General features: G+C 33.2%; 6 protein-coding genes across 7 annotated transcripts in view; 5 read left to right on the top strand and 1 right to left on the bottom strand.

Annotated features, from left to right (window-relative positions):
• The window catches only part of LOC127279112 (uncharacterized), a 53,591-nt gene that overhangs the window by 22,023 nt on the left and 10,855 nt on the right, over window positions 1-20,713 (bottom strand). Inside the window, exons 1-2 of one of the 2 annotated variants that reach the window (XM_051301256.1) lie at window positions 4,987-5,739; window positions 4,706-4,820 (exon numbers count right to left, since the gene is read on the bottom strand). The gene's annotated coding sequence lies outside the window, so the exon portion shown is untranslated. Of the gene's footprint in view, window positions 1-4,705; window positions 4,821-4,986; window positions 5,740-20,713 lie in introns of those variants that run through there. The other variant, XM_051301255.1, reaches the window with a different exon arrangement.
• Window positions 3-1,658, top strand: LOC127279104 (cytochrome P450 9e2-like). Its single transcript, XM_051301244.1, has one exon. It carries the CDS (start codon window positions 93-95, stop codon window positions 1,608-1,610), a length of 1,518 nt encoding a protein of 505 aa, XP_051157201.1. The 5' UTR covers window positions 3-92; the 3' UTR covers window positions 1,611-1,658.
• LOC127279101 (cytochrome P450 9e2-like) lies at window positions 2,434-4,472 on the top strand. Its single transcript, XM_051301241.1, has one exon. It carries the CDS (start codon window positions 2,870-2,872, stop codon window positions 4,397-4,399), a length of 1,530 nt encoding a protein of 509 aa, XP_051157198.1. The 5' UTR covers window positions 2,434-2,869; the 3' UTR covers window positions 4,400-4,472.
• Window positions 12,347-14,104, top strand: LOC127279103 (cytochrome P450 9e2-like). The gene has a single exon (XM_051301243.1). The coding sequence runs from the start codon at window positions 12,442-12,444 to the stop codon at window positions 13,960-13,962; it is 1,521 nt and encodes a 506-aa protein (XP_051157200.1). The 5' UTR covers window positions 12,347-12,441; the 3' UTR covers window positions 13,963-14,104.
• On the top strand, window positions 14,294-16,746 carry LOC127279100 (cytochrome P450 9e2-like). The gene has a single exon (XM_051301239.1). The coding sequence runs from the start codon at window positions 15,017-15,019 to the stop codon at window positions 16,553-16,555; it is 1,539 nt and encodes a 512-aa protein (XP_051157196.1). The 5' UTR covers window positions 14,294-15,016; the 3' UTR covers window positions 16,556-16,746.
• LOC127279099 (cytochrome P450 9e2-like) lies at window positions 17,669-20,052 on the top strand. The gene has a single exon (XM_051301238.1). The coding sequence runs from the start codon at window positions 17,909-17,911 to the stop codon at window positions 19,445-19,447; it is 1,539 nt and encodes a 512-aa protein (XP_051157195.1). The 5' UTR covers window positions 17,669-17,908; the 3' UTR covers window positions 19,448-20,052.

Genomic DNA, 20,713 nt, shown 5'->3' with positions numbered 1-20,713 from the left:
TTTATTTGCCTGTAATGTAGAGAATACGCTAGTAGTCGACACGCTCTGACGGAGTGAGTCGAGGTGAATTACATCTCTTAGATAATCTCACCATGATTTCACTGTCACTATTACTATTTACCTTCATAGTCGGTGTTATTGGTGTTTTAACACTGTCTTTTTATCGTCAATTAAATATTTGGCGGGTAAATGGAAAAATACCCCATTTAAAACCTATACCAATTTTGGGAAATACATTTGCTCCATTTTTCTTAAAGAAAAAATCCATAACCGATTGGCTTAGAGAAGCGTACAATAGTTTTCCAAATGCAAAATACTTTGGAATGGTTGATTTTGGCCTACCAGTGATTTTTCTTCGCGATACCGAATTAATTAAGGATGTGTGTGTCAAATTATTCGATCATTTTCCCGATCATAATAATATAATTGACGAGAAAGTTGATCCTATTTGGGGTAAAAATGTATTTGCTTTGAGAGGTGATAGATGGAGGGAAATACGAAATACATTAAGTCCTTCATTCACTGGGAGTAAAATGAAATTTATGTTTGAATTGGTTGATAAGTGCGCGGAAAATTTTGTCAATTATTATTTAGATCATCCGGAAGATGGAAAAATGGTCGAGATGAAAGAGGCATTCACAAGATATACCAATGATGTAATTGCTACAAGTGCTTTTGGAATTAGTGTCGATTCAATGAAATATAAGGATAACGAATTTTATCAACGAGGTAAAGATGCAATGAATTTCATGGGATTCTTTCGTTTAATAAAATTCTTTTTCTTCCGATTTTGCCCAAGTGTTATGCTTTTTATTCGTGAACCATTTTTGTCACGTGGTACAAATCGATTTTTTAAATCACTTGTTAATGACACAGTGGAAACAAGAAAGGCAAAAAATATTATTAGACCGGATATGATCCATTTGTTAATAGAGGCAAGTAAAAATGATAAGGGTGTTGAAATTACAATTGACGATATAATAGCACAAAGTTTTATATTTTTCCTCGCTGGTTTTTCGACATCGGCTACTTTAATGACATTTGTGGCACATGAACTGTCTGTAAATCAAGATGTGCAGGAAAAGTTACGTGAGGAGGTTGATAGTTTCACGAATCACGAAGGTATTTCATATGATTCCTTATCGAAAATGAAGTATTTAGATATGGTAATATCTGAAGCATTGAGAAAGTATCCTCCTGCTGGAGTGGTGGATCGATTGTGTGTTGAGAAATATACATTCCCTAAACCAACACCAGACAGCGATGAATATACCATTCAACCAAATTCTCTTGTATGGTTACCAATATTTGCACTACAAAATGATGAAAGATATTTTCCTAATCCAGAAAAATTTGATCCTGAAAGATTCAGCGATGAGAATAAGGATAAAATTAATCCTTATGCTTATATTCCGTTTGGACTGGGACCAAGAAAATGTATCGGCAACAGATTTGCTTTAATGGAGGTAAAACTTCTGTTTGTTCATTTGTTGCAACATTTTGTTTTTGAAACGACTGAAAAAACTAGACACCCAGTAGTGTTTGAGAAAGGATTTAATGTTGCTGCTGATGGAGATTTTTTTGTGAAACTACGAAAAAGAACAACTTAAATCAAAATAAATGTCAAAAATCTAATAAGATTTAAAGTATAGAAAAATAGAAGGTTTTAGAAATCTTTTAATTTCACAGAAGAGAATCACTGGTAATAGCTATAACAAAGTAGATATAATGGATTATAAATATATCAGGGAATGTTTAAACTTCTTAATACTTAAAGCAATCAAGTAATTCTTTGATTACTTTTGCGTATTTGACATGAATTTATAACTTAAATTCTTATAATATTTTATGAGCCAAAAGTTCTGAACGTTCAAATGAACAAAATATTTTTTTCATTCTATAAATTATTAAAAATTATAATGTCAATGTAAAATAAAACAGTAAATTAAACAAATATTAAATTAATAACTTATTTTTAGATATTTAAAACAATATTTTGTAATAAAATTCGTACTTCAAGAAGTTTCAAAAAAAATTTTGTTTATTTGAACGTTCAAAACTTTTGGCTCATAATACTTTTAAACTTTCTACAATTTTGTATTTTCTACTTTTTTTAATAGTATTCATAATTTTTAAATTATGGTTGGACGAAAAATTGTAAACTTTTTTGTAATAATTATGTATACCTAATGGAGAAATAAATATATTATCTATTTAATCTAATACTAATAATTTATCTAAAAAGTGACTGACTTTTTGCTATTAAAATTGATTATTTATTTTAATTAAATCGGATTTTATTTACCAATACATAACAAGTGTGAAATTAAATGTATAAAATTTGCTTTTTTTAAAATATTTTCGTAAATAAACAATTACTAAAGGCTAAAGGTTAACTTAATAAAATAATTCTCAAACTTCACCAGTAAAAAGAAATTTTAAAAATCCAACATCAAACTTTTATCTTTCAAAGAAAAACGTATATTCAGTTTATCAAAATTTGAACTTTAATCAGTACTAAATAAAAAAAAATACAATTAATAAAAACATATTATATGATTTTAAATATAGCGTTAAAGACATTTTTAAAAATCATTTCTTTTTCAAACTTGATATTTTATTATGTGGGTTTATGATGCAATAAGCGCAGACACTATAGCAATTTAACCTCCGCGAATGCTGCACATTGTCAGTAGTAAAACAACTTCGTAGAAAGAAAGATCAACAAATTTAATACGTAAAACTTTTTAAAATACGTGATTGAACTATAAATTTCTTTAATTTAGTCACAATTTAAACTAATCGTGACTAAGTGTAATATAATATTACATAAAAACTCTGACTTGAAAAAAAAGTTTACTTATTTATAATGCTAACAGTGTGTTTATCGCTCTTGTGTATTATAGTCAGTGTAGTTGGAATTTTAATTTTACGCTCACATCGACGTTATCAAAATTATTGGAGGAAAAAAGGATTTACTCCTTACATCAAATCTGTACCATTTTTCGGAAATTTTTATTCTATGACGTTTAAAAAATTATCAATATCTGAATATATCACAAAAGTGTATAACCATTTTCCAGAAGCAAAATATACCGGTATACTACAATTTAACATACCAACATTAGTTTTAAGAGATCCCGAATTAATAAAAGATGTTTGTATAAAAAATTTCGATAATTTTACCGATCATCGAAGTTTTGTTCCGGAAGATGCGGATCCTTTGTTTGGAAGAATGGTATTCTTTTTAAAGGGTACAAAATGGAGGGAAATGCGTCAAACTTTAACACCATCATTCACAGGAAGTAAAATGAAATTAATGTTTGAATTAATATCAAAATGTTCGCGAGATTTTGTTCAATACTTTCTTGATCATCCAGAAGAGGCAAATTCAGTTGAAATGAAGGACACATTCACCCGTTATGCTACTGATGTAATCGCGACAACAGCTTTCGGAATCACAGTCAATTCATTAAAAGATCGTAATAATGAATTTTATTTAAGAGGAAAAGAGGCTGTTGATTTTAATAGTATTAAACGTCTTCTTAAGATAATTGCCCTAGGAACATTCACAAAATTCATGAAATTCATAGGTGAACCAATTATGTCACGTTCAACAACTCGATTTTTCAGAACAATTATCGAAGAAACAATAAAAATAAGAAAAGAGAAAAATATTGTTCGTCCCGACATGATACATCTTTTAATGACAGCTAACGATAATGAGAAAGGAGTGAAGGTATCAATTGAAGATATTGCAGCGCAAGGACTTATCTTTTTTCTTGCTGGTTTTTCCACATCAGCAACAGCCATGGGTTTTGTTATTCACGAACTTGCCGTCAATCCAGAAATACAGGAAAAATTACGAGAGGAAATCGATCATTTAACGGAACAAGAAGGAGAAATTTCCTATGACACACTATTCAAGATGAAATATTTAGATATGATTATTTCTGAGACTCTCAGAAAATATCCACCAAATGGAATGATGGATCGAGTATGTGTAAAATCGTTTACATTACCAAAATCTACACCCGATAGTAAAGAATTTGAAACTGATTTAGAAACTGTAATATGGTTACCAATATATGCACTTCATCATGATCCACAATATTTTCCCGATCCAGAAAAATTTGATCCTGAGAGATTTAATGATGAAAATAAGGATAAAATAAATCCTTATGCTTATATTCCATTTGGAATTGGTCCGAGAAAATGTATTGGAGATCGATTTGCATTAATGGAGATTAAAATTTTGATTGTACATTTATTGCAAAATTTTGTTTTAGAAAGAGAAGAACGAACGAAACATCCTATTGAATTTGAAAAAAGTTTTCTTATTATTCCTAATGGTGATATGTGGGTGAAATTTAAGAAGAGAAACAATAATGCAAAATAATACCTTATATACAAAAAAAATTAGCATAAGGAATTAATGTTTATAATTTATTAAAAAAAAAAATGTTAATGAAGTGTCTATTTTTTATTATTCAAAATGACTGGTGAAAACGATCTTAAAATTTTCCTTACTTTTTCCTTAGTACCTAACATTTCCTGTCTTTTACTTGGCTTTTCATTATTAATTAATAATTAATTTAAAATTAATTTTATCTAATTAAATTAGATTCTTTTAGTATTTTAAATTAAGGAAATCGACTCATGAATTGTCTAAACCAGATAAGGAGTTAAATAAAAAAAGACTCACCGATCGATGAATCTCACGTAGAAGCAATAGTTGCAATCGACACTTCGGGCAGTAATGCTGAAACCACTTTCTTCGTTCTTAACTTCTATTCTTCAGATTGTTATCAGGAAATGAACTGAAAAAAAATAAATAAAAATTTAAACTATAAAATTAATTATTTTCTAAAGTAGCATATATTTGCAATGTCCTTTATTTATTGCGAGTTAAAAATAAAATCAAACGCCTTTATTTTATCTTTTAAATAAAAAAAATAAAATGTTATGAAAAAACTTATTTTTAACCTTAGTTCCATTTATTTAATTATTTTGAACTTTAATCGGAAACAGATAAAAAAAAGTACGGTAAGTGATAAAAATATATTATACATGATTGACATTAATAACACTTCTAAAATCGATTTGTCTTTGAGAATTTTATCTTTGTGTATGTGAGTATGTTTGTGGATGACGTAAGACGTAATAAGCAGACACTATACCATTTTAACTTCCTCGTGCGCTGCACACTGTCAGTAGTAAAGCAACATTGTATAAATGAAGATCAACAAATTTAGCACATACAATTTTTAAAAATTGTAACGATGTAAATCGTTACTTATATTGGTTGGTATCTGTCAGCGTTTTCGCCCCTCTTGATCTATCAGCTGTTTAGTTTTTCGTGTCAACGTGCCATGAACATGTGTTCTGGCAGTTTTTCTGCGTGAGGATCTGCGCATGTTTGTGCCGCCTAAAGGCCCGATTGTCAGCGTCGTTATCTAGGTTTTCCGGGGAGCTGCCGCCAAATCGTCCAGGGAGAAGGATGGAGCGATAGGGGTGACGAGGAAAAGGGATAGCGCGCCCCTCTTAACAGATTAGGAGATCTAGGGGAAGTTGGCGTCAATAGTCAGTCGATTTTGGATCGTATTGAAAGGAAGACCCTTTCGCGGGACTCATAATTTATAATCGCGTTATACGCTTAATTATTCAATAAATAGTTGTATGTGTGAAATAAATCTTTATTCGTTGTTAACTAAATGTGTGTTATTTGTCGTTACAATATTTTCGATTTATCAGCGTCAGTCAACGTCGTCTTAGTGTCGGCATTTCGACATTGCTGAGTTCTTTTATGGTTCATCTTGTTCTGGGATCATCAATGCACCGATGGTTCGACTTGGTTGGAATCTCCCTTTGGTATTTTTCAGAGGAATTTAAGATAAGTATTTAGCGTTCGATTAATGTGGACGGTGCAAGCGGGTTTCCCATAACGCGCGAAAGTCCACCATTATAATTGGCATCCCTTGTGGGGAGGCTTTTGACCAAGCATAAAAAACAAGATCATTTTTGTGTTGTGTTTTGTCATCGAGGAGAAAATTCCTGTTTTGTCAGCGTGTGTGACGGTTAAAAATTTCGCGCGGTCGTGTGCCGGTAATGGTGTCGCGAGGCATAATTTCAGTGTACATTGATTATTGGAAATAATCAATCAATTTCTCGAACTAAAAAAAAAGGAAGTAAAAATTAACTGTAATATTTAATATAATTTTCATATTGTTCGTGGAGCATCAGTGAATTTTTTTTATGTGTGCCGGTGAATTTCGGCGTCCTTTTAAAAGTTAATTCTCAACATGTGCTCGGATATGACGTCATGCGTATGACGTTGCGCGAACAGTAGTCAGCTGGGAGTTTAAAGTCAGCGTGAAAGAAAAAGATTTTTAAATATTGTCTGTCAGATAATTTTCTATTTTCGAGGGTAAATTTATTGAGAAGTGAAAGTGTTCGAGAATATAATTTGAAATAAATGTCAAGTTGCGAGTATTTTTTATGAGTTTTCTATCGTTGAATTGAATTTGGATTTATTTTATTATTTATTATTTTACCGAGTGTGATTAGAGCGAGTATTAGAATTTATATCCTCGACTTATAACACACTCTGTCAGTGAAATGAATTGAGTAGTGTAGCGCCATATATGAGTTCTTAGAATTCTCAGCGTTTTCCTTTTGAACTACGTGAAGATCCTTTTCAGAGTTAATCGACCAGTGTGTTTAAATTTTTTCTATTATTTCAGTGAGTGTGGATCTGGATTTTAAGAAAGAATTTGTCAGCGTCAAATTAATTTTTTTTTTTTCTCGTTCGCGAATTTACAAACCTTGTCAGGTGACAAGTGAGATTATTCTCAATTCTCGAAGAGATTATTTATTGAGAGAGTTTCATTTTTGAGAAAAGTGAAATTAAGCGATTATAATTGCCGCGTGATTTAGTGTGAGTCAGCGTTCGGTGAATTAATTCGTTTTAAGGTGTTAATTTTTCTTTCTTTCTCTAATAATAATAAAGAAAGAAAAAAGAAAATTATTTATTTAATTTTTTTATTAGTTTGACACTTGTTCGCGACGGACAAAACTTTTTTTTGTGTCGTGAACGTTTGGAAAATGTTTTATTGGACGTGATTTAGTGTTGCGGGTGCAACATTTATCAGAGACTATTCTTTTTTTTTTTATATACGAAAAAAGCGTGTTTCTTGTTAGCGTCCAATTTCATTTGGAATAAATTAATGAATTAATTATTCATTCATTTTGTTTTGGAATTTTATTTTGGGGACTGATTAGAGAATTCTTTTTTATCAATGAAAAATCTTTTCTCTCTTACTCTTATTATATTTTGTGTATTCGGTAAATCGGTACGAGGAAATCAGCGTAATTCAGTGACAACTCAATTGTTTTTATAAAACGGAAAGAGTTGTATGAGTGCCGCGATTTAGTATCAGGGAATTTTTTTTATTAAGAGTGTTTTCTGTTTTTGTCAGCGTTAGTATTTGATCGGGAAAAGTGGATAATTTTCCGGAATTAGTTTCGTTATCGCGAAGAGTGAAAAATTTGCTTTCATCGACAATGGAGGTATATCAGCGTCACTTCGCGAAACTTTTGGAAAATCCGAATATCAGCACAAATTGGCAATCGATAACGCGTATGCCTATCAGTGACGTCGTGAGAGAACTGATGAGTCATAATGTGAGCACATTAGGTACGGTGCAGGTATTGCGCGAGCGTTTATTGCGTGTCCGGGCAAGACTAGTTTATGGCGAAATAGTTTTTGTTCCGTGGATTAAAAAATTTGATGCTAGCGATTCGGATGAAGTTTTTCTGGTGGAGGCTATGCCGGATCTAAATAGATTACCGGTACCGGAAGTGGATTTGACAACCGATCAGATTGACGCGAATGACGAAGTGGAGGTGAATCAAGGCGATGACGTGGCGAGCTGCGTGGATTATAACACCGGGTTAGATCAGCAGAGACTAACGACTAGTGAGTCAGCGGGTATGACTCCAGCCATAATATCAGCGGCTAATACGGCTGTTAGCAGTGCGGTGTCTAATGTAACGACAGTAGCGCCGACGGTGACAAGTGGAACGTCCGGGACGTCTCCAACAGTAACTTGGGCATTACCGAGCTCTGGTGTGGCTACGCCTAGTTTTGTACCACCTATAGGGAGGTTTAGTCAATTCGACACTCGAATGTGCTATCTCCCCCATAACGGTACGGTGTTTACCCATAATACTAATACCGAGGTTAATTGGGCGCCGCGGCCTCCCGAACAAAATAGTCAGCGTCAGGGACAAGCGTTACGGAACTCAGCGTCGGCTCCGCCTATGCAGGGTACCGATAGTAACCTAGGTTCAGGTACGGTACCTAAAGTTTCACAACCACAAAACTCATTCAGCGAACCTCCCTTAAGTTTCCCAGATCAGTGTCATGATCGCGTGTCCGGTCTGGTCAACGATATTAAAAAGGTTTTAGACCCGCCTGAGAGAAAAGAGTGGGTAAAGAGGGGTAGAAGGGAGGAAGCTAAGTCTTATGGTGGGGGCCATGTCGGAAATACAGAGGCAAATTTTAATTCTCGGGAAAATAGCGGTAATTCAATGCGAGGCCATTATGACTCACTTTTGAACTTGTCTTCGGATGAGTCAGGATCGGAAGACGAATATGGCCCAGACCAGGCCCAATATGGACAAGGACCGGGTACGCGTGAAATCTCAGGTGCGCGCGCAGCGAAGCTTTTAAAGAGCTGGAATTTGAAATTTTCAGCGTCGGATAAAGAAGATCCGGGCGAATTTTTAATTCGCGTGCAGGACTGTAGAGAATGTTATCAAATTTGCGACCAAGAGTTATTAGCGGCAATCCCTAGCGTTTTATTAAATTCAGCGAGTCGTTGGTATCATGTCACCAGAAGAGAAATTAGATCGTGGCGAGTTTTCAAAAAGTTATTCTTAAGAGAATTCAGCGGTGCTATCGACGAAGAGGATTTGTGGGAAGAATTAAAAGCGCGCACTCAGGCTAAAGGAGAGCGAATTTCTTCTTATTTAACCAGTCTTCGTTTAATTTCGCAACAATTTAAGCATCCGATTTCAGCGTCTAAAATGTTGAAGATCGTGTTTCGAGGGTTGACACCGGAGTACCGCCGATTCGTAGCAACTTATGATAACATTTCGCTTAGCGAATTGGAAAAAATTTTGCATCGCTACGAACGTGTTCGTGACATAGATAAGCATTATGCCCCACCTCCACCTAAAGATAAAATGAGAGTACCTTCAGCAGCTCCTTCTGGAGCAAATAAGGCGCATAAAATAGACGCGTTATTAGATACGTCAGCGTCTGAGTCCGAAGAGGAAAGTAGTACTCCCAAACCCCCCAAGAAGAAAAAGAGTAAGAAGCAGTCACCAAAGAGAATGAGATCGAGTGATAATGTTAGCGAACCTGTGGTTGAAGCGTTTATGACAGATGAGACGCCATCTAGAGGAACAAAGTTGGTACAGCCTAAATCTGTTCAATCAGCGCAAGGTGTTCCCAATAGTGGACCGCCTCGACCCCAGGTTGGCCATAATTTTGGGCAGAAGCGTGGCCCTCAGTGGGGACCTAAAACTGATACTGGTCAATCAGCGTCAGGTAAGCGTCCTTACTTTGCCCCCTGTAGTGTGTGTCAGGTGGTCGGCCACCGAGCTTCAGCGTGTCCGATGAGGGTGTGTTTTGCGTGCAATCAGGCAGGTCATTTTGCAGCGCAATGTTCAAATAAGGGACAGCCCCAACAAAGTGTTGACAGTTGTCAAGTATGTGGTACCCGTGGGACAGTGTTTTCACAATGTCCGAACTGTGCCGCGTTCAGACAGTGGGTGGAAAACTGTCAAGGGGGGGGACCCAACGACCTTCCCCCCCCGTTAGCGAATCAGCCTCGTTAGTCAGCGCTCCATTCGTTAAAAATGATTGTTTTCTGCGGGTGAAATTAATGGAGTATTCAGAACCAAGTAACGATTCGGGAGGTAGTCAAGGTAATGTTCAGGGGTCTGAACAGTGTGTAATTAGCGCCGATTTTGCGACTAGTCAGGACGTGTGTCGTGGACAACGTCCAGAGTTACTAGTGAACGATGTTCAGGGGTCTGAACACAATGTTCGAAACAGCAAAAGTGCGACTAATGAGGACATCTGTAGGGTACAGAGTCCTCAACTGCTGGTGAATCATGTTCACAGGTGTGAACAGAGAATTCCCAGCAATATTATTGCGACTAGTGAGGACGTGTATCGTGGACAACGCCCAGAGTCACTAGTGAATGATGTTCAAAGGTTTGAACATACTGTTCTAAACAGCAATAATATTCCGACTAGGGAGGCCGTGTGTTGTGAACAACGTCCAGAAACTAGTCCCAACAAGTCTCAGAGGTCTGAGCAAAGTTTGTGTAAAGAGTGTATTAGAGATGTTGGCGAATTAGCGGGTGATTTAATCAGCGTCTTGAAGATTCCGGATGAATTAGAGAGTCCAAGTGTTAGTGGAGCTCCAAGTGTTGATCGAGAATCAGCACGTGTAGTCCAGGAGGGGGTAGGAACTGCAGATGGTGCAGTTGAATCCCCAATCATCGACGAGACGGATTTCGGGAGTATCAGCGACAACAGACGTTTCTTTAAAGTATTTTTAGCGGATCAACCGTATTTAGCGTTGTTTGATCCGGGAGCGACAGTGTCAGTTGTAGGTCCCAAACTCGCGCAAAAATTCAAGGATCGTTTAGTAGGCATGAAGTCAGCAATATATAGTGCTATAGGCGGATCCACCAAGTCTCTTGGAAAGTTGAAGTTATGGTTGACTGTTGATGGTTGCACCAACTCTTTTGAGTTGATAGCCATCGACTCTTTGTCCCATGATTTGTTGCTTGGTAATGATTTTTGTAAAGAAATGGACATTGAGGTCCAATTAGGTAAAGGCTTATGGAGAGTCAGTGGCCGCGAATGGTATAAATTCGCGGAGAATAGAAATGAGCGTCTGGACGGCACAATTAACGCAGAGTGTGCGGGTATTTGTGATTCGACGTCTGATCAGCGTCAAGAAGTCCAGAGGTTAGTAGACGAATTAGTTTTATCCCAAACGGTTGAGCACGGGATGACAACTCATACTGAGTATCATATCAGCGTTTTGGACTCGACGCCGATGAAACATTGGCCTCGGAGCATGTCAGCGATGATGTTACATCAGTTGATTAAAAAAATTAACGCGCTTTATTGTTCTAATACGGTAGATCATATAAAGCGTTTGGATGCGTTGCGCGTTTTAGAAGTAAAATTTATTGAACCTTCATCACTGTCGGTTTACGACTTAAAGTCCAATAATATTCGTCGCACCGTTAATGCGCTCTTATTCGACTTAAAGCGTTTCATTCCTCCTCGTCTTGGGTTGTCATAATCAATGTCAGCGTCCAGAGAGAGTGAGTCTCTGCTGGAGGACCTTCGGTTCCTAGAGAACCAATAGGCCAGTTGGCCAGAGGAAGTGGCCCAAGTACCGCGAGCCCAATTTTCGGAGGAGCGACAAATGAATTTTTCTTTACAATATAAGATGAATTTCTCTGTAAAGTAATATTTTCGGAATTCAGCGTTTCGTTTCGTTTTGGGTTTTATCGGCGATAATAGCAGGCTATTATCGGCCTAGGGAAGGGGTTTGTAACGATGTAAATCGTTACTTATATTGGTTGGTATCTGTCAGCGTTTTCGCCCCTCTTGATCTATCAGCTGTTTAGTTTTTCGTGTCAACGTGCCATGAACATGTGTTCTGGCAGTTTTTCTGCGTGAGGATCTGCGCATGTTTGTGCCGCCTAAAGGCCCGATTGTCAGCGTCGTTATCTAGGTTTTCCGGGGAGCTGCCGCCAAATCGTCCAGGGAGAAGGATGGAGCGATAGGGGTGACGAGGAAAAGGGATAGCGCGCCCCTCTTAACAGATTAGGAGATCTAGGGGAAGTTGGCGTCAATAGTCAGTCGATTTTGGATCGTATTGAAAGGAAGACCCTTTCGCGGGACTCATAATTTATAATCGCGTTATACGCTTAATTATTCAATAAATAGTTGTATGTGTGAAATAAATCTTTATTCGTTGTTAACTAAATGTGTGTTATTTGTCGTTACAATATTTTCGATTTATCAGCGTCAGTCAACGTCGTCTTAGTGTCGGCATTTCGACATTGCTGAGTTCTTTTATGGTTCATCTTGTTCTGGGATCATCAATGCACCGATGGTTCGACTTGGTTGGAATCTCCCTTTGGTATTTTTCAGAGGAATTTAAGATAAGTATTTAGCGTTCGATTAATGTGGACGGTGCAAGCGGGTTTCCCATAACGCGCGAAAGTCCACCATTATAAAATATGTAGAAAAAATATTAATTTCGTTAATTAAATTACAAATTTTAATTGTGAATTATTGAATTATTTAAGAACTTAAAAGAATTTCACTTATAAACAATGTTAACAGTGTGTTTATTATTATTGACTTTCGTAGTCGGTGTACTTGGAAGTATAATTTTACGCTCACATCGCAATAACCAAAATTATTGGAGAAAAAAAGGATTAATTTCATATGTCAAACCAATACCAGTATTTGGAAATTTTTATTCTATTATGTTTAGAAAAGAATCAATGGCCGATTATATTACACAAGTCTACAATCTTTTTCCATCTGCAAAATATACTGGAATTCTTCAATTTAACATACCAACATTAGTTATAAGGGATCCCGAATTAATAAAAGATATTTGTGTTAAAAATTTCGATAACTTTCCAGATCACAAAAATTTTATTCCCGAAGATGCAGATCCTCTATTTGGAAGAATGGTATTTTTTCTAACAGGTAGTAAATGGAGGGAAATGCGTCAAACACTAACACCATCGTTCACAGGAAGCAAAATGAAATTTTTGTTTGAATTAATATCAAAATGCTCAAGAGATTTTGTTGAATATTATCTGGATCATCCAAACGAGGCAAATTCTGTTGACATGAAAGAAACTTCAACACGTTATGCCACTGATGTAATAGCGACAACAGCTTTTGGAATAACGGTTAATTCATTAAAGGATCGAAATAATGAATTTTATTTAAGAGGAACAGAGGCTGTAGATATAAATGGTGTTATACGCAATATTAAAATAATGGCACTAGCAACATTTACAACTTTTATGAAATTAATAGGTGAACCAATTATGTCACGTTCAACTACTCGATTTTTTAAAAGAATTATTCAAGAAACAATAAAAATAAGAAACGAAAAAAATATTGTTCGTCCAGACATGATTCATCTTTTAATGAAAGCTAGCAATAATGAGAATGGTGCCAAAATGTCAATAGACGATATTGCTGCACAAGGATTTATTTTCTTTCTAGGTGGTTTCTCATCATCATCGACTGTCTTGGCTTCTGTGATTCACGAACTTGCGGTAAATTCAGAAATACAGGAAAAGTTACGCACAGAAGTAGATAATTTTACGAAACAAGAAGGAGAAATTTCCTATGACACTCTATTCAAAATGAAATATTTAGATATGATCATGTCAGAAACTCTTAGAAAATATCCGCCTAACGGTATAATGGATCGAGTATGTGTAAAATCATTTACTTTACCAAAATCTACACCCGATAGTAAAGAATTTGAAACTGATTTAGAAACTGTAATATGGTTACCCATATATGCACTTCATCACGATCCAAAATATTTTCCCGATCCAGAAAAATTTGATCCTGAAAGATTCAGCGATGAGAATAAAGATAAAATAAATCCTTATGCTTATATTCCATTTGGACTTGGTCCAAGAAAATGTATTGGAGATCGATTTGCATTAATGGAGATTAAAATTTTGATTGTACATTTGTTGCAAAATTTTGTCTTAGAAAGAGAAGAACGAACGAAACATCCTATCGAATTTGAAAGAAGCTTTCTTATTATTCCTGATGGTGAAATGTGGGTGAAATTTAAGAAGAGAGGGAATTGATTGTAAAAAATGTTGAATTTATTCAAAATAATTGAAACTATTTTGTTATTTTATGGTTGTGTTTTTTAAAGTTACAAACTTTATACGCAGAAATACGTTATCATTGTATCAATAAATGTTATCAAGAAAATTAATATTTTTACATCATTTGTGAAATTCTTGGACATTTTAATTATAGATAATTAATAAGTTAAGTACATAAATACAACATTTTTTCGTTATTTTAATCATACTATAACGAACTTTAATGACACTATTATCGGGAATTATCAAATCTCATCTTAAATTTTAACATGAAACATTTTTTTCATTTCCTGAAAGCTGATGAAATTCTAAAAAATGCAGCACTCAAATAAACAGGTTATGTTAATTTTTTTCTTCAATATTATTAATCACGATAAAAATTTTTTCAAACAAAAGTTTTAATTAATTATTTTTAAATAAATATCATTTGAAATAATTCAACTTTGACAAATGACATCATTTTATGGCAATGACGTAAGCAAGGTCTATTTCAAGATCAATGTACTCCACTCACTGTGTCAGTAGAACGGCAACGCGGTGACTGTAAAGATCACAACGTTCACTTTTCTGTATTCGATTAAACGACAGAAGATAATTTCACATTTTTAATACTGTTAATCAGATTCTTATAGGAAACAGTATTTATAGAAATAATATGATAAATATAAATATTTGTATATAATGATTTAGATAATTGTTAATAATTAGTAAATTCTTATTATTAATTGTTTAATTAAATTAAGATAATTATATACTATGTTCCTAAAGGAAAATTGAAAATCAATCAATCAAAATAATTTTCTCATATATGTGTACTTTGGAAGATGGGTTCATTTTTATCGTTGGTGACGTAAGACTTTACGAGACTGTTTTAACTTTCGCAAATTGTAAACGTGCTTCAGTATAAAAGAAACGTTACACATGCAAACATCACGAGTTTAAGTATTTACGTTTCTAAATGTACGAAATTGTAGCTTAAACATTTAATATGAAAAGTTGTTCTACATAGTGTTTTAAAAAAGTGTACAATATGGTTACAGTGTACTTATTACTATTGACCTTCATCGTTGCAACGATAGGCCTTCTAATATTTATCAAACGATGTCGGAATTATTGGACGAAAAAAGGAGTAATTCCACATGTCGAACCTGTTCCGTTATTCGGAAATACATTACCAATGATGTTTAAACAAACATTATCAGCACCTGAATTCATCAATCAAATTTACAACCTGTTTCCAACAGCAAGATATACCGGTCTTATGCAATTTCAAACGCCAGTAATAGTTTTACGCGATCCTGAACTACTAAAAGAAATTTGCATCAAAGATTTTGATAACTTTCCAGATCATGGCAATTTTTTCCCCGAAGATGCAGATCCTCTGTTTGAAAAGAATTTATTTATCCTACGAGGAAACAGATGGAAAGGAATGCGAAATACATTATCGCCAACATTTACAGCAAGTAAAATGAAATTCATGTTTACATTGATCTCAAAATCGAGTCAAAATTTTGTTGATTATTTTTTGGAAAAGGAAGAAGAAACATTTTGCATCGAAATGAAAGATATTTTCACTCGCTATACCAATGATGTAATCGCAACAGCTGCTTTCGGTATCACGGTCAATTCATTGAAAGATAGAGACAATGAATTCTATTTGAAAGGCAAGGATGCTACGAATTTCAATAGTTTTTTTCGTGGAATAAAATTTGTCGCTTTACGTTATTGTACATCAATTATGAAATTACTAGGTGCAAAAGTAATGTCACGTTCAGCAACTAAATTTTTTCAGACAATTATTCAAGAAACAGTGAAAGTAAGAAATGAAAAAAATATCATTCGACCAGATATGATACATTTATTAATGGATGCTAGCCGAAATGAAAATGGTGTTGAAGTGACAATTGATGACATTATTGCGCATTCAATTGTATTTTTCCTGGCAGGTTTTACTACTTCAGCGATAGTAATGGAATTTGCTGCACATGAACTAGCTGTAAATCCTGACATACAGGAGAAGCTGCGAAAGGAAGTGGACCATTTTATGAAAGAAGAAGGTGGAGAAATTTCGTACGACACGATTTCCAAAATGAAATATTTGGATATGGTAATTTCTGAAACACTTCGAAAATATCCTCCAAATTCAATAATGGATAGGTTGTGCGTGAAAAAATATACTTTACCAAAAGCTACACCAAACAGTAAAGAATATACCATAGAACCAAATTGTTTGATATGGTTACCCATATATGCTCTACATCATGATGAAAAATATTTCCCAGATCCGGAAAAATTTGATCCTGAGAGATTTAGTGAAGAGAATAAGGATAAAATTAATCCGTATGCCTATATTCCGTTTGGATTGGGACCAAGAAAATGTATTGGCAACAGATTTGCTTTAATGGAGATAAAAGTACTGTTTGTTCATTTGTTGCAAAATTTTATTTTAGTACGCGATGAAAGAACAAAACATCCTATAGAATTCGAGAAAGGTTTTGTTGTTGCTGCCGAAGGTCAATTTTGGATTAAATTAAAGAAGAGGAATCCTGATAATAAAAATGTGATATGATTTAGATTAATTTGAAATTTGATTTTTAAATTAAATATGTTTTCAATACACGTGAATCTATTTCAAAATATATACTTTTTTTATTTTTCTACAATAAATATTTATTTGTTAATAGTAAAGTAATCGAGTATTTTTGAATCAAATAATTTTTTTACAGTGTACGACAAATAAAACTTGATTATTTAATTTCATTTCCTTTATTATTGATTTTGCGAGAAAAAATTTATTATCAATAAATGTACAACGTTATCAAATAAAAATAATATTCTCATTAATTTTATTTGATTCACTATATCAAGGAATATGATTTTTCGTTCTCTCGTCAAACTACAACAATGAAGAGAAATTCAGGGGTCAATAGTTCCAATGTAATTTACATATTGATAGTATTATTGCTCTTGACATTGTAAGTCATTAAAATCAGTTTTATTGTTAAGCAATCGATTTCGAATCTTTCACACGGATTTAATAAGAGATATGTCTTTTGAATTTTGTTTTTTCAGTTTGCAAATTTGCGAAAAATTCAAATTTCATCAAAAATGTTGTAAAAAAAATAATTTGTCCTATTTGGTAATAGATGGAAAAAAATGAAAATTCATACGCAAAGAAGTGAACAAATTTACAAATCATTACGATGCAATAATTATAATGAATATATATATATATATATATATATATATATATATATATATATATATATATATATATATATAAAGATAGCAACGATAATAAGTATGTATGGGTTAAAATCAGCAGTAAGCTAAACAGTTTGTCAACATACAGGGCCGTAGCAATTACTTGAAGTAATCTGCTTCTGATTAAATATGAAATACCTAAATTTATTAAATGATAAGAATCCCTTAAAGATAAATGAATTTCAGCTTGATTTTTAGAATAAATTTTGAACAATAAAATAACACTTGGTATTACCAAAGGTAAAATAGAACAAATTAATATAAATGTTTAAGCTTTTTTTAATAAAAATACCTATACATATAAAAATAATATGTGATACTTGACGGATAATTATAATAAAAAAATATATTTCAAGGAACATTCTATCATATATGATTAAAAGTAAAAATATTGATCGGTTGATTATACTTTAAAAGATGACTTCATTTTATCGTTGGTGTGACGTAAGACTTTACTAGACTATTTTAACATTCGCAATCTCTAAACGTGTTTCAGTAGTAAAGAAACGCTGCAAATGCAAAGATTAACGCGTTTAACTTTTTAAATAAACGACATTAAATATTTTTTCACACATTTAAAATAGTAACGAGTAACAAAAATATTAATAATTCTATAAAAAAAGGAACATCATAAAAAACGGTTTAAAAAAAGTGAATCATGATTACGATGTACTTATTGCTATTGACCTTCATTGTTGGAGCGATAGGTCTTCTATTATTTACCTATCGTTATAGAAATTATTGGAAAAGACAAGGAGTAATTCCTCATATCAAACCTGTACCCTTATTCGGAAATACATTAGATGTGATGTTTAAGCGATCTCTATCAGGACCTGAGTTTATCAATAAAATATACCAACTATTTCAAAAAGCTAAATACACCGGTATAATGATGTTTCACACGCCATTAATTGTCCTACAAGATCCAGAATTAATAAAAGAAATTTGCATTAAAGACTTTGACTATTTTCCTGATCATAATAGTTTTTTTACAGAAGATGCAGATCCTTTGTTTGGAAAGAATTTATTTGTTTTACGAGGAAACAGATGGAAAGGAATGCGAAATACATTATCGCCAACGTTTACTGCAAGTAAAATGAAATTTATGTTTACATTAATCTCAAAATCAAGTCAAAATTTTGTTGATTATTTTTTGAATAAGGAAGACGAAACATTTTGTATCGAGATGAAAGATATTTTTACACGCTACACGAATGATGTAATAGCAACAGCTGCTTTTGGAATCACTGTTAACTCATTAAAGGATCGAGATAATGAATTTTATCTGCATGGAAAGGATGCAACAAATTTTAATAGTTTTTCTCGTGGATTAAAATTTATCGCCTTACGTTACTGTGCACCAATTACGAAATTATTTGGAGCCACAGTAATGTCACGTTCGGCTACTCATTTTTTTCAGAATCTTATTCAAGAAACTGTGAAAATAAGAAATGAGAAAAATATTATCCGACCAGATATGATACATTTATTATTGGAAGCTAGCCGAAATGAAAAAGGTGTTGAAGTGACAATTGATGATATTATTGGGCATTCAATTATATTTTTCCTTGCTGGTTTCGCTACATCTGCATTAGTAATGGGATTTGCGGCACATGAACTTGTCGTAAATCCTGAGATACAGGAAAAGCTGCGCAAGGAAGTGGACCATTTTACAAAAGAAGAAGGTGGAGAAATTTCATACGACACGATTTCCAAGATGAAATACTTGGATATGGTAATTTCTGAAACACTTCGAAAATATCCTCCAAATGCAATGATGGATAGGTTATGCGTGAAGAAATATACTTTACCAAAAGCTACGCCAGATAGTAAAGAATATGTGATTGAACCAGGTTCTATGATATGGTTACCTATATATGGTTTACATCATGATGAAAAATATTTCCCAGATCCGGAAAAATTTGATCCTGAGAGATTTAGTGATGAGAATAAGGATAAAATTAATCCTTATGCCTATATTCCGTTTGGATTGGGACCAAGAAAATGTATAGGCAACAGATTTGCTTTAATGGAGATAAAAGTACTGTTTGTTCATTTGTTGCAGAATTTTATTTTAATACGCGATGAAAGAACAAAACATCCCTTAGAATTTGAGAAAGGTTTTGTTGTTGGTGCCGATGGTGAATTATGGATTAAAATGAAGAAGAGGAACAACGATAATAAAAAGTTGATGTGATTTTATTTAATATGTGATGAAATTTCTATTTCAAATTAAAAATCTAGTTAAATCTGTTTTTTTGTTATTTAGCGAAAGTGTGTTTAATTTTTGTTACCTATTTGATACTTAACTACTATTTCGGCACTGAAAAATTATTTGGTTCGATTAAATATTAATTTGATATATTCATGTAAATATTTGAATCAAATTAATTTTTTTTCAGTGTATTTTGAAACAGAAGCATTTTTACTTTTTCTACAGAAATGCTTTAAAATGAAAATTTATAAGAGATTGCACAACCTTTTTTTGAGTTACAGATTTTCGGGAAGTTTAAGGACTAATAGAGCTAATTAAATTAATGATTAATTTAAATGTTTTTAAAAAATTTCGTATGTTATTTACTACAACCTTGCATTTAATTGACATAATTGTAGCAGTTCTACTTTAACATTTTGCTATAGTAGTCGCAACGCAATATGGCGTCGCAATATTTTTATTGTTCTTGACATTCATATACTTGTCGCGGTCGGTGTTGTATTATTCGTTCTCAAAAAAATTAATCCTATACATTGAATCATAAATTTCATAAAAATAAAATTTACAATAAACTATTGTCATAAATATTCAGTTGTCATTTTCTTTAGTATTTTACATAATTTTCCTTAATTGAAAGTGTAAAAGTTTGTAATCGTTGAAAAGGAGAAATATTGTTAATACTCGGACAATATGACGACGAAGAATCGAGAAAGTGGAACATTTTCTAAAACGAGAAGCTTCCCCTTCAAAAAGTTCATAATACTGAGTTGGAGAAACGCTCAAAACTTTCTAGGGGGGGTTGAAATTCTCTAAAGCTCTTTTTCTACTTAAGCACCATGACGGCCGCTCCGAACTCTAAAGTTTATAAATAAAGAAGTTCGAAACGGTTAGACAAAAAGGTGCCCAAGAGTCATGAACACGAATTTCACAGAGCGCCCTCGTTTGTATAAAACTTGATGTGCAAAAACATTCATCGATCCAATGTACGCCACATTTCCTTCTCAATGTTAATTATAATAATTTAGTCAAGCGATTTTGTTCACAGGACAGAATTATTCGCACGTAAAATATTTGATGATGAAAACTCAACCCTACTTTGCCATTTACTAACCAGAATATTTAATTTTACAAAAAATGCTTTAATATGCTTATTATATATAAGACAAATAAAAATCTTCCATATTAAAATACATTAATTAAAATTTTATCATTTATTTTATTGGGAAATTATACTAAAACTTTTTCAAT

Source organism: Leptopilina boulardi, unplaced genomic scaffold (genome assembly GCF_019393585.1).
Source record: "Leptopilina boulardi isolate dan_hultmark-lab unplaced genomic scaffold, ZJU_Lbou_2.1 LbouV2_214, whole genome shotgun sequence".
Lineage (NCBI taxonomy): Eukaryota > Metazoa > Arthropoda > Insecta > Hymenoptera > Figitidae > Leptopilina > Leptopilina boulardi.
This window is presented reverse-complemented; position numbering and strand designations above follow the sequence as displayed.

Coding starts and splice junctions, on each gene's coding strand:
- LOC127279101 (XM_051301241.1), top strand. CDS start 2,870: ATGCTAACAGTGTGTTTATCGCTCTTGTGTATTATAGTCAGTGTAGTT.
- LOC127279103 (XM_051301243.1), top strand. CDS start 12,442: ATGTTAACAGTGTGTTTATTATTATTGACTTTCGTAGTCGGTGTACTT.
- LOC127279100 (XM_051301239.1), top strand. CDS start 15,017: ATGGTTACAGTGTACTTATTACTATTGACCTTCATCGTTGCAACGATA.
- LOC127279099 (XM_051301238.1), top strand. CDS start 17,909: ATGATTACGATGTACTTATTGCTATTGACCTTCATTGTTGGAGCGATA.
- LOC127279104 (XM_051301244.1), top strand. CDS start 93: ATGATTTCACTGTCACTATTACTATTTACCTTCATAGTCGGTGTTATT.